Below are 12,976 nucleotides of genomic sequence, written 5' to 3'. Positions count from 1 at the left end.
GTCAACTCTAGTCAAGGAGGGAAGATGATTCCCCATGGTTCTTGTCACAGAATTTCATTAAGTGACTTTGATCAGCTCAGGTCATGAGCAGAGAGTGGTGGGACAGATTTGAGTGGTGACATGTTCTAAACTTAGGAGATGGGGTGCTGGTTAGAAAGGATAAATGAGTGTAGTAGGCCTTTTTCATTTTTAAGAGCAGGGTATCCGTTTGCTTGATTAAATGAGTTGCATGAGCCAGCAGCTTACTGAACTTCTTAAAATCTGTAGATAATCATTAAATTTCACAACCATCTTTCACTATTAAAAACCAAAATACTGGTAAAGATTTTGTAAACAGGAAAATGTGGTCACAATCATGCAACTATATTAAATAAATTGAGTGAAAAAAAACATTGCGCAAATTCTTACACTAAAGGTCACAAATACCTTGAAGATCCTTGTACAATAATCAAATGATTTGGGATTGCTGACATCATATACCAAGCAAACAACATCACAAGTGGTATCAGAGGCAGTAATAAATTCAGAGTCAGACAAAACTTCATGTAGCTTGAAAGAAAAAGAAATACAAATTTAGAGTTGTTCTTTACATTAAATAATTGTTAAAACAGAATACAAGTTTAAATCCCAAACTGAAAAATTTAAAAGGTGTAGTTTAAATTTTTTTTTACATTAGTGGTACAACTGCCAATATTGGAATTCTAGGGCAATCAAATAATGATTAACAATAAACAGCGTTTGTGCATTCTTCCTGGTACATCTGGTACAATGACAGTTAAAGTAGCGAGACCTTTAACAGGTTTAACATTAGTGGGTGCGAGAAATATTTTTCAAGCATGAGCTTAGTGAATATGTAGTATTTCAATGCTTTGGGATCAAGACATACATAATTTACTGTACACCATACTAAGTATAGTCTGACCAAAGTTGGTCATCGTACTTCAAAACAGATTTATGTGCATTGGGTCAATCATTTTGCTATCAAAGAGTAAGAACATACGAACGTACAAATTAGGAGGAGTAGGCCACTCAGTCCTTTGAGCCTGCTCTGCCATTCAATAAGATCATGGCCGATCTGATTGTAACCTCAAATCCACATTCCCGCCTACCCCCGATAACCTTTCACCCCATTGCTTATCAAGAACCTATCCTTAAAAATATTCAAAGAATCTGCTTCCACTGCCTTTTGAGGAAGAGAGTTCCAAAGACTCTCAGCTTTCAACCCTCAGAAAAAAATTCTCCTCATCTCGGTCCTAAATGGACGACCCCTTATGTTTAAACAGTGGCCCCTAGTACTAGATTCTCCCAAAACATCCTTTCTACATCAACCCTGTCAAGGCCCCTCAGGATCTTGTATGTTTCAATCGAGTCACTCTTACTCTTCTAAACTCCAGCAGATACAGGCTAGCCTGTTCGACCTTTCCTCATAAGATAACCCGCTCATTTCAGGTATTAGTCTCGTAAACCTTCTCTGAACTGCTTCCAACGCATTTACATCCTTCCTTAAATAAGTTGACCAATACTGTACACAGTACTCCAGATGTGGTCTGGAAAAGTGCACAATAAAGTTAAGTAGTTTCAGAGGACCTCCATGATAAATGAAATCAGAATATTTCAAGGTAAATCAGGTTCATAGGACATGAGCTTAAATTAGTTAAAAGTAAATTAAGATAAATGTAAGTTAAAAATAAAACTTCACTAAAGCACCTAAAATAATCCATCATGTAAAATTTCAAATTTATAGCACTGGCATCGTTCGATCCAACAAGTCCATGCCTGTGTTTATGCTCCACGCAAGCCTCCTCCCATCCTTCTTCAGCTAACCCCATCAACGCATCCTTCTATTCCTTTTTGATCCAGACTTATCTAACTTTCCCTTAAGTGCTGGTAAGGATAATAGAGTCTAAGGGACAGTGGAAATATAGTTGAATGCTGGAATGGATGAGCTATAATATTACAAAGATGAGCAGGACAGCTGAATGGCTCTTTCTCCTTCTTTAACTCTACTTTCTGCAATACTGCCTTCTAGTTACAAACATCATTGCCTCCAAGTGTTATTCAACCCCGAGATTTAATTTGGAACAGTAAAAATTGTCAGTGGCTACACTTATTAATTTACGCAGTAAAGAGAGGTATTCAGGCCTGTCTATCTTACTCAAAGTTGCTTTTGTGCCTTCACAAATAGGAATCAGACTAGGAGTTTTGAACAAAACTGTTTCAAGGATGTTTTTGTGTATGTGTGGGGGTGGCAACAGAAGAGAGGAATAGCATTATGTAAACTAAGGTACATTGTCTCCTTCCAGGGCATGATCTCTTCTAAGGTAGTTCTAAGCATTAGAAATAAGAAATTCTTGAAGCTTAGCAACTGTTGCTCACAGATCTGCAATGACGGAAATGTGGGTTGGGCCTTCAAAGTGAGACAGACACTAAGTGGGATCAATGGTACACAGAATGTATGCTTTTCCCAACCCACATTCCAGAACACTGGTTTAAAACAGGTAGCTGCACTAATCTGCAAATTTGTTATATGACAATCTAGGTTCTAAGTTTTAAAGTAGAACAATGTTAAAATAAGTGAAATGGAAAATTCCTACACCTCTTGAATAATACCGCTATATCATGACCATTTTAACGTCTTGTTTAACTTCTACCTGGGAAATGTACCTTCCTGTAGCAAACATCTACAACACTGAAAAGAGAAATGCCATTTGAATTCTTGGTTAGCACCATTTTAATCATGTGTAAAATATTTCCTCTGCTGAACTGGAACCTCCATCGCTCTAACAATAGAAAGCAGAACTTTCCTTCTGCAAACAATGATTTATCTTAATGCAACATCACAGATGTGCTTTGTTACAACTTGAACAAAGTTAACTATAACTGTAACACATTCAAATACAAGTTACTTACAGTAAATGTTGATGTGAATCTCATAAGATTGAAATACCCCTCTCCCTCCCACACACCTTCCCCAACCTTCTGTCTTCCTCTGCTGATTCATGCTGGAGTTTCACTGTCACTTGTTGCCTTCTGGTAGATTATCTGAGTGACCATTCTTGCGTGTTAACTTAACAAAGAATATAGGTGACCTAACTGGTCACGGGGAGGAGCCGTGCAATACAAGCACACCCAGCCATAACTTTACTAGGCGCCTAACAAAAATCACGGAATAGCCTCTTCTCCTCAGAACAAGGACTAAGTACAGTATCCCAACTCCTGAAGTCAGCTGATTTTGCACTAGCAAGGAAAAAGTGAATAATACTTAAACTGGTTGATATGCACATGTAGTACTCTTGCAACTAAAGAACACAATTAAATCACCTTCTTTAAATTGGACTTGCAAGACTGAACCAATTTGAAATTTTGAACAAGGCAATGTGTAAAAATAAACAGAAAAATAGACTTGCATTTAACTAGGCCAATGCTTAACAGGCTCCTGTAATGTCCCAAAGGACTTCAAAAACAATGAATACTATTGATGAGCAATTACTGTGTTTTTTAAATTCCTTCTTGGGATACTGGTAAGGCCAGTATTTATTGCCTATCTCTAGGTGCCCTCGAGAAGGTGGTGGTGAGCCTTCTTGAAAAATTACAGTCCATGTGGTGAAGATGCGCCCACAATGTTGTTAGATAGGGAGTTCCAGGATTTTGCCCCAGTGACAATGAAGGAACAACAGAAATATGTATATTTCCAAGTAAAAATGGTGTGTGACTTGGGGGGAGCTTGGAGATGACCATGCACCTGCTACCCCCACCTTCCTTGGTGATAGAGGTTACGGATTTGGGAGGTGTTGCAGAAGCCTTGGAAAACTGCTGCACTGCATCATGTAGTTAGTGCACGCTGCAACCACAAAACACTGATGGTGGAGGGATCAGATGCTTAAGATGGTGGGAGGGTTGGTGATCAAGTTGATTGTTGTGTCTTGGGCATGCATACCAAGCAATTTTCCATCTTGTCGGGTAAATGGTAAATGACAGTGTTGCTGCTATAACTACACAGTTTAACCGACTGCAACTATTTTAAAATGCAGGTCTACAGCACTAAGGCTGAAATATTGTCGATACCATATCCTTGGCTGTGTATAGTGCAAACAGTTGTTTCTTGACATCGTGTGGACGGAATCAAATTAGTTAAAATTGCAAATGGCTGTCAATTTATGAAAGACCCACAAATAGAAAACAAGATGGAGAAGAATGTTGCAATGGACAAGAACTTCTTGGAAAAGTGCCAGGATTTCATATGTAAATCATGGTGACAGATAGACAAGGTCTTGCTTTATTCTGTCATCTGAAAGGTGCACTCAAACATCAGTCCAGGTTAACTGCTGAAGTCCTGGAGTGGAGCTCAAAGCCACAATCTTCTGATTTGGAGTTGAAAGTGCTACGACTGACCTAAACTGCCAAATTCAGTTAGCAGCACCCAGTTTTCAGAACAACAATCTGAAGATAAAGTTGTGGAGGTTACATAGTTTCCATTGTACTATCTTCAAATATTTAAATCCAAAAGCTGATGAGGTTTTCATCTTAGACATTGCCTGACCACAAAGTAAATACTTCTGCAATTAATTCACTTGAAAATATTGGCAAATGGTCACAAGTAATAAGACGGAAGTTATTCAGCAAGGTCAAACTTGCTCCAAACAATGGCAACTTAATTACAATCTACTCTCTTTACAGGAACATATGTTCAACAGGTAGTGAACATTAGAACTATGACATCATTCACCTTTTGAAAGATTCTTAGGGCATTGTATAAATCAAGCATAACAACCAGCGTTACAACACTTGCGCCAAAAAAAGATTAAATGTTAACCATTTTGAAACTGATGAGGAATATTCATAATTCAATAGATTTAATATCCTCTTCCTAAAATGTTTTCTGCCAAAAATGAGTGCAAGGGCTAAAGGGAGAGGTAAAGATTGATAACTTTGGATCACAGAAGGTAAAAGATATAAACATACTGCGCATTTCCATTATGTTTACATAAATACCTACCAGTAAATATTTTTCTTGCCCATACACATAGGTTGTGTTTATGGCATAAAGCGATTTGTGTTCCTCTTTAATTTGTGTTTGTTTCTGTGGGGGAAAACAGAACAATTACACTCAGTATAACTACATTTACAATTTCTTAAATAAAAAAGGACAATTATGAAACATGTCAATTAAAACTGGAGTATACAGAACCAGAAATGAAAAATGAATTACTCCACAAAACAAGTAGACCATGATAAAAAGTATCATGAACTTCATGTAATTTAATCTCCTGAAGCAGTGAAAAAGCCCAAAGTAAATATTCAGGAAGATAAAGTATTGAAATTTCCTCCCCCGCTGCTCTATGCCAATCTAGGCAACTCGAGTATTAAACAAACATTACAATCTACCCAATTCAACTTAAACTAATTGCATTGCAGTGTTAATTCCTTGCCCCCCAACAGCATTAGTAATTATCTACTGTGTCTAATTAGCCATAGCTGATCAGATTTTTATGTTCCTCAAAGATCCAATTCCGTTCTTAAAGTCAAAGCTAACATACCAACAAGATGGAGTGGGCCATTCGGCCCCTCGGGCCTGCTCCGCCATTTAATAAGATCATGGCTGGTTTGATAGTAACCTCAAATCTGCCTCCAGCTACCCCCGATAGCCTATTACCCCCTTGCTTACCAAGAATCTATCCACTTTTGCCTTAAAAAATATTCAAGGACTCTGCTTCCATCACCTTTTCAGGAAGAGAGTTCCAAAGATTCACGACCCTCAAAACAATTTTGCCTCATCTCCGTTCTAAATGGGCAGCCCCTTATTTTTAAACAGTGACCCCGGTTCTAGATTCTCCTAGAAGAAATATCCTCTCCAAACTCACCCTGTCAAGGCCCCTCAGGATCTTATATGTTTCAATGAAGTCGCCTCTTACTCTTCTAAACTCCAGTGGATACAAGCCTAGCCTGTCCAACCTTTCCGTATTAATTTGGTAAACCTTCTCTGAACTGCTTCCAACAGATTTACATTCTTCCTTAAATAAAATGACCAGTACTGTGCGAAGTACTCCAGATGTGGTCTCACCAGTGCCCTGCGCAACTGAAGCATAACCTCCCTATTCCCTCGCAATAAATGATAACATTCTATTAGCTTTCCTAATTACTTGTTGTACCTGCATACTTGCCTTTTGCTATTCATGCACTAAGACATCCAGATCCCCCTGCCTTTCAGAGCTCTGCAATCTTTCACCATTTATATATTTTATTCTTCCTGCCAAAACGGACAACTTCACATTTTCCCACATTATACTCTATTTGCCAGATCTTTGCCCACTCACTTAACCTATCCATATCATTTTGTAGCCTCCTTTTGTCCTCTTCATAAATTACTTTCCTATCTTTGTCTCATCAGCAAATTTGGCAACCATCCAAGTCATTTATATAAATTGTAAACAGTTGAGGTCCCAGCACTGATCCCTGTGGCACATCATTCATTACATCTTGCCAATCTGAAAAAGACCCATTTATGCCTACTCTCTGCTTCTTGTTAGCCATCCAATCATCTATCTATGCCAATGTCACCCCCTATACCATGAGCTTTTAGTTTCCGCAATAACCTTTCATGTGGCACTTCATCAAATGCCTTCTGAAAATCTAACATCCACCGGTTCCCCTTTGTCCACAGCACATGTTACTTCCTCAAAGAACTCCAATAAGTTGGTTAAACATGATTACCCTTTCATAAAACCATGTTGTCTCTGGCTGATTACCTTGAACTTGGAGAAGTGCCCTGCTATAGCTTCTTTAATAGCAGCTTCTAACTTTTTCCCTATGACAGATGTTAAGCTAACTGGCCAGTATTTTTCCGCTTTCTGTCTCCCTCCCCTTTTGAATAATGGAGTTACATTTGTTATCTTCCAATCTAATGGAACCTTCCCCAAATCCAAGGAGTTGCAGAAAAGTAAAATCAATGCATCAACTATCTCACTAGCCATTTATTTTAATACCCTAGGATGAAGTCCATCAGGACCCAGGCACTTGTCAGCCCGTAGCTCCAACAATTTACTCAGCGCTACTTCTCTACTGATTATAATTTTCCTGAGTTCCTCCCTCCCATTTCCTGGTTTATACCTGCTTCTGGGATGTTATTTATGTCCTCTGTAGCGAAGACCTGTTCAATTCAGCTGCCATTTCTTTGTTTGCCATTATCAATTCTCCAGACTCACTTTCTATAGGGCCAACGCTCATTTTGTTAACTCCATTAAAAAAATGAAATTATTCTACAATATTTAACAGCAAGTGGAAGGAATCTTCAATTTTTGTCTCATTTGAGGCTCGTTAGCCATCAGTGTTATTTACTTTAGTGAATAAATTTAGTTAAATAATCTTATATCAGGCACACCTTCAAAAATTTTAAAGACTTGAACAATGAGATCCCCTTCTTGTACCATCAAATTCTTTCTCCAAAACAAAATGGAGTTTTGAAAATCTTTCTTCACGAAACAAATCTCAAACCCCAGATGGTACAGTGGTTAAAACTTTTCCTTTGAACTCTGTGACCTGGTGTTAAATCTGTGGGTTTAAGGATACTTCCAACATTGCCAGAGACTTAAAAGATCCAATTTATATAAAAAAGTGTCCAGAATTCTACACTAAATTGTTCTCAGATCAATAGATAGGGGTAGGCAGGAGGTTACAATCAGATCAGCCATGATCTTATTAAATGGTGGAACGTGTGCAAGAGGCAGAGTGGCCTACTCCTGCTCCTAATTTGTAGGCTTGTATAACATGAATGATGTAGGAAATATAAATGTCACAGTTGTGTTTTTCTGAAGAATAGATTGGGGCAGGGTACAGGAATCTTATAACTCATGTTATGCCCGGCTTCATGGGGGAAAAATCTCCCTCACCATTCCTCCTGCCCCCCACAATGGTTCACACCTTTTTCATCACAGAAAGCACAAATTATGATTAAAAATATTAGGGGGGAGAGGCAAGGAAGTAAAGAGGAGATTCAATCTTCATTTAACATTCTACTAGAAGTTGTAAGAGCAGAGCTTATGTTAATAAGAGAAAAAAATGTAGATCCAATCCGTAGAAAACCTATATTTAAGACCCCCCCCATTCAGTGTACATGCATTTACAGTTACCCTTCTCAACACACCAAAACGTCACAAATAGTTTATCCCTTTCTCAATATAGAAAAGCACAGAAATCTTCACACTTTCATAAAATCTATATCTGTGCACCACCAAATTTACTGGTAAAATGACCCATGAGGCAAGCACATTACAATGTTACAGAAAAGCAGGAGTAATTTTATATGAACATTTAATTCCACGGAGTAGTTTTATAGTGTTGTCTGTAATAACCAGTAGAACACAATACTTTATTCCAATTCGGTACGACACAGTAAACTAGGCGATAGTTCAATAAATGAGTTTCAGGACCAGCGTGCATTAAAGAACTAAACAATGAGAGCGATGCAACATTTTTAAAAATCTTAGGTACTTACCATTAAGTTTCGGCCCAGAAAGCCTTGCAGAATTCCACTCTTGCCACAATCTTTCATGCCAATAACATTGCACTGAAACACATTTCTTTGTGTTTGTTTTTTCTGCAGATCTAGTTTTTTATCTCTTGTTACTGAAGGAGCATAAAGCATGGTTAATGAATCATTTATCAGACACACAAAAGTAAATGCAATTCCAGTTTCTTTTGCACTGAATATAGATGTCCCACTAATGTTGTATTAAGTTTTCAGTTCAGGAGGTAGAATATGGAGGCCAAATATTCCTTGGAAAATAAGTGTCTAAATGGCATAGAGGAGCAGAGGGATAAGAGGGCTATACATCAATCACTGGAAGTAGTAAGGCCATAAAAAAGCAAACCAAGAACTGGGGTTAATTTCTAGATAGAGCATTTCTAGATACTCTTGTGAGTACAGCAAAGTGCTTTGGTCTCCAAATCATAAAAATGACATTGAGACATTAGAGAAGATTTCATAATTGAGGGGTTGTATCTATCAGGATAAATTGAACAGGTTGGGATTCTTTTCTGTAGAAAATAGAAGGCTGAGGGGCAGGTGTAGAGATGACGTTTCCACTTGCAGGGTGTAGCCAAAAGCTAGGGGCCATAAATATCAGTCACTCATGAATCCAATAGGGAATTTGAGAGAAACTTACTTTATCTAGAGAGCAGTGAGAATGTGGATAAAAGCAAAAAACTGCGGATGCTGGAAATCGAAAACAAAAACAAAAATACCTGGAAAAACTCAGCAGGTCTGGCAGCATCTGTGGAAAGGAGCACAGTTAACGTTTCGAGTCTGCATGACTTGAACTGTTGAAGAGTCATGCGGACTCGAAACGTTAACTGTGCTCCTTTCCACAGATGCTGCCAGACCTGCTGAGTTTTTCCAGTGAGAATGTGGAACTTGCTAATACAAGGAGTGGTTGAGGTGAATAATACAGAGGCATTTATGGGAATGCTATATAAACACAAGGGAGAAAAGAATAGAAGAATATGTTGATGGGGTCAGATGAAGAATGGTGCGCAGAACCTCATGCGAAGTATAAGCACTTGCACGCACCTGCGGGGCCTAATGGCCAGTTTCTGTGCTGAAATGCAATGTAATGCTATTTCATACATTTCGAATGGCATTTTTTTTTTTACAAACAACCTTTCCCCTACACCAATTTTCTACTTAAAGCTACTCCACTGAAAGCCATTACCTCATTGTTAGCTTTTAATTGTTATGGACACCAGCTGAAGAATCCTGCCACCCAGCTCAGATCAGCTAACTCATCAAAGACCGAAGATTGAATGTTGGAGATTCTTGGTCTGTATGGCACAACTAATAACTTGATAAACTCACTGGAGGAGCAAAGTGGTTTAAACTGGTCTTCAAGGTCTGTATGAATTATTCAGATAAAAAATGGACGTAGTAAGTACCTTTATAATTGTTCCTTGACGTGCAATATGTCATATAGTTCATTTTGGTCTCAGCTAAACTCAAGATGTGTTCACGAGTGGGATAGGTTTGTTGCTTTTTTCCTTCCTCATTATGGACTGTTCTATTAATGTTGGGACTTTGGTACTTGGCTAAAAGGAGCAATCTGGAGTTTCAGGTCAAATGCACATCGTCTCCCCATAAAAGGTCAATAAAAGTTCACTGCTTACCAATGACAGCAGCTGCCTGAGACTCCTGTTCCCTTAGAATGGAGTATCCTAGGTAACCTAAATATTCTAAACACCGCTGAACATCAAGGTATGTGGTCAGCCTGATTTAAAACACAAATATTCAGCTGTTCAAAAAGCTTGACGATTTTAAACAGAAAGCAGATAAATAGAAAACATTGTTTGAAAACCACAAAGGAAAATTACTCACGTCCATTGACAAATATAACCCTGATAAGTGACCCATCCCTTGTCATTGGTACAAACAGTATTGTTGACATCTGGACCCCAAGGCATGTAAGGAAACACTTTGAATAGGTCTTTTAGTTCATCAGGTGACAATGCACAATCCCGGTCCTAAAAGCAACCAAGAAGAATCAAGTTAAACAACAATTTAGCATTTATACAGTGCCTTCAAGATTATTTCATCCCAAGGTGTTTAGAGGTGCATAATCAAACAGAATTAACACTGAGCCAAAGGAGGAACTGGAAGAGATAATTAAAAGCTGGGCTGAAGAGGTAGACTTAAAGCAAGGTCTTAAGGAAGACAGTGTTAGAGAATTCAAGGGAGGGGATTAAAGAACTTGGGGGCCAAGACAGCTAAAGGTATAACTGTCACTGCAGGGGAAAAGGGAATGGATTTGATATAAAAGATCAGAGTTGGAGAAGCACAGAATTCTTGGAAGTTTGTCAGAATGAAGGCAGTTACAGAGAAAGGGAGGGATGGGGCCAAGAAAGAATGTGAACGAGGATGGGAATTTTAAAATGCAGATCAATGTATGCTTGTGAGCACAGGACTGATGGATATATGGGATATGATGTGGGATTGTATCCATCTGCACAGTTTGGATGAGCACAAGTTTGTGTAGGGTGGAACGTCAGCCAGATGACAAAAAGAGTACAGAGGAGGGTTTTAGAAGTTAATGAGCTGAGCAGGGGTGAGGACAAGCATTGATGGGGACAAGTGTTGCTATGGAAGCAGAAATAGGTGGTCTCTGTAATAAAGGGGTTACAGAGCTAAAAGCTCAGTAATAAGGATGCCAAGGCATGAAGAGTCTGCTTCTGTCTAAGACAGTGGCCAAGAAGGGGGATTGAGTTAATAGCGAGGGAATGGCTTTTGTAACAGGGGATAATGTCAATAGCTTTGATACTCCCAATGTTTAACTAAAGGCAACTGTGAGCCATCCAAAATTGGATTTTGGGCAAGCAGACTGACAAAGTGGGGGTGGAAAGAATTAACAAAGGTGGAGGAGAGATAGAACTGTGCAGCACCAGTGTATGTGGGGAACCTGATGCCAAGCTCCTTTTGATGGTCACCAAGGAGCAGCAGATGAATGAAAAAGCCTATGCTCAAGCAGACATGTGAGAGGAAGGGTGAGGAAGGAAAAAGTAAGGATTTTACTGGGGACAAAGGCACAACTGAGTACATTAAAAGCTGTAGAAGCAAAGAGAAACCAAAATCAGGAAAATTCACACTTTATCAATTGCCAAATGTCTGCAGATTCAGCTCACCAAGTCATGTTTGTCAAAGATACTTTGTAGAAATAGGTATGCATGGTGATTCAGTTCAGTTGTGCAGTCTGGAGGAATTTTTAATCTGTGAATAGGAGCGGAAAAATAAAATCAGTCTTCTGATCACAATGAAGTCGTACTATGTAACAGGCAAATTACCTTATAAATGTTCCTTCAGAGCTGCAAAGCAAATCCAATATTCCATTACTGCAAATATGTGACACTGAACAATGTGACTAAAGACCCTCAACTTTCATCATGATTTTTAAAAGCTGAGCTGAGAGTAGCAGCAAGATTGTGCTTAATTTAAAGGATCAGATAGTACCTATAAATCAATCCGGCTGCTTTTCTTTGGTTTCTTTCTCAGGGGAGTGAGTAATAAAGAATTTATTTAAATCAATTATTATTCGATCCCCAGCATCTGATTGCTATTGGCCCTTTCCATTCCAGATAGGGCAAAAAAAGACAACATTTCCATGTTGACTTTTGCTCCATCCCACTGTCTCTCCAATCCATCAGTTTGAAAAGCATGGGTGGGAAACCTAAAACTTTCCATGCTTTAGCACCTTGTAACAATGCAAAACCTGTTTCCAAAGTTACATCTTTTAAAACCTATTCTCCCCTCCCAACTAAATAAAAAATGGTTCTGGCTGAAACCAGCATAAGGTAACCCACAATTTCAAGTATTGTATTTCAATGCATCCAGCTGAAATTGAATCGCACCCAGCAACCAATTTTAGCTATCAACCGGGTTGGGGGCAATGAACAATTGAGGAACACAGGCACACTGAATAAGTAAAGGACCATATCTAACCTGGTTTCCCTCAGTTGCAGCCCATTGTATTCCTGTGCACCCAGTACTGCCATCAGATTACATACTGTGAATGTTAACCAAAACTATTTTTTGGATAGTCGGTATTTTGGTTATCTACAGAAATAAATTACACCATTAAATGTACAGAGGTCAAAATCATACAATATGGCACAACTTCCAATTTAGATTGTAACTATTAAAAAGAATTGCAAATCAAATGTCTGAACTGACGCATTCAAAACAGACTTCTATACTTAAAATGCTTTATTAGGGGAGCTGGCTTTGAGAAGTTAGTTCCCTCACACTCTTGACAGTTCATAGCCAAATGACCTTCAAAGCTTGGGGCTAAATTCATCGGTTCTTCATGTTCAAACAAAATAGAAGTTAAAAAAAAGTACAAAAGTTACATGGTTGCAGGGTAGGTAGGAGGGATGAAGTGTTTAGTCATGATTGTTCCACCATCATGATGTGTGGGGTCAGCTGGTCTTTTCCTGTCCA

The 12,976-nt window shown here is 38.6% G+C and overlaps 2 protein-coding genes across 5 annotated transcripts in view; one reads left to right on the top strand and one right to left on the bottom strand.

Moving 5' to 3' along the window:
- The window catches only part of adap2 (ArfGAP with dual PH domains 2), a 338,187-nt gene that overhangs the window by 216,967 nt on the left and 108,244 nt on the right, over nucleotides 1-12,976 (top strand). The gene's annotated exons all lie outside the window — the stretch shown is intronic.
- Nucleotides 1-12,976, bottom strand: part of rhot1a (ras homolog family member T1a) — a 75,064-nt gene that overhangs the window by 22,289 nt on the left and 39,799 nt on the right. For all 4 annotated transcript variants that reach the window (XM_078529060.1, XM_078529063.1, XM_078529064.1 and 1 more), the window contains exons 12-17: nucleotides 11,665-11,749; nucleotides 10,364-10,509; nucleotides 10,156-10,256; nucleotides 8,492-8,622; nucleotides 4,997-5,080; nucleotides 427-549 (exon numbers count right to left, since the gene is read on the bottom strand). In XM_078529060.1, coding sequence (XP_078385186.1) covers nucleotides 427-549; nucleotides 4,997-5,080; nucleotides 8,492-8,622; nucleotides 10,156-10,256; nucleotides 10,364-10,509; nucleotides 11,665-11,749 — 670 coding nt within the window. The remainder of the gene's footprint in view (nucleotides 1-426; nucleotides 550-4,996; nucleotides 5,081-8,491; nucleotides 8,623-10,155; nucleotides 10,257-10,363; nucleotides 10,510-11,664; nucleotides 11,750-12,976) is intronic.

Source organism: Cetorhinus maximus, chromosome 24, assembly GCF_964194155.1.
Source record: "Cetorhinus maximus chromosome 24, sCetMax3.hap1.1, whole genome shotgun sequence".
Classification (NCBI taxonomy): domain Eukaryota; kingdom Metazoa; phylum Chordata; class Chondrichthyes; order Lamniformes; family Cetorhinidae; genus Cetorhinus; species Cetorhinus maximus.
Note: the sequence above shows the minus strand (reverse complement) of the source record. Positions and strands in the feature narration are given on the sequence as shown.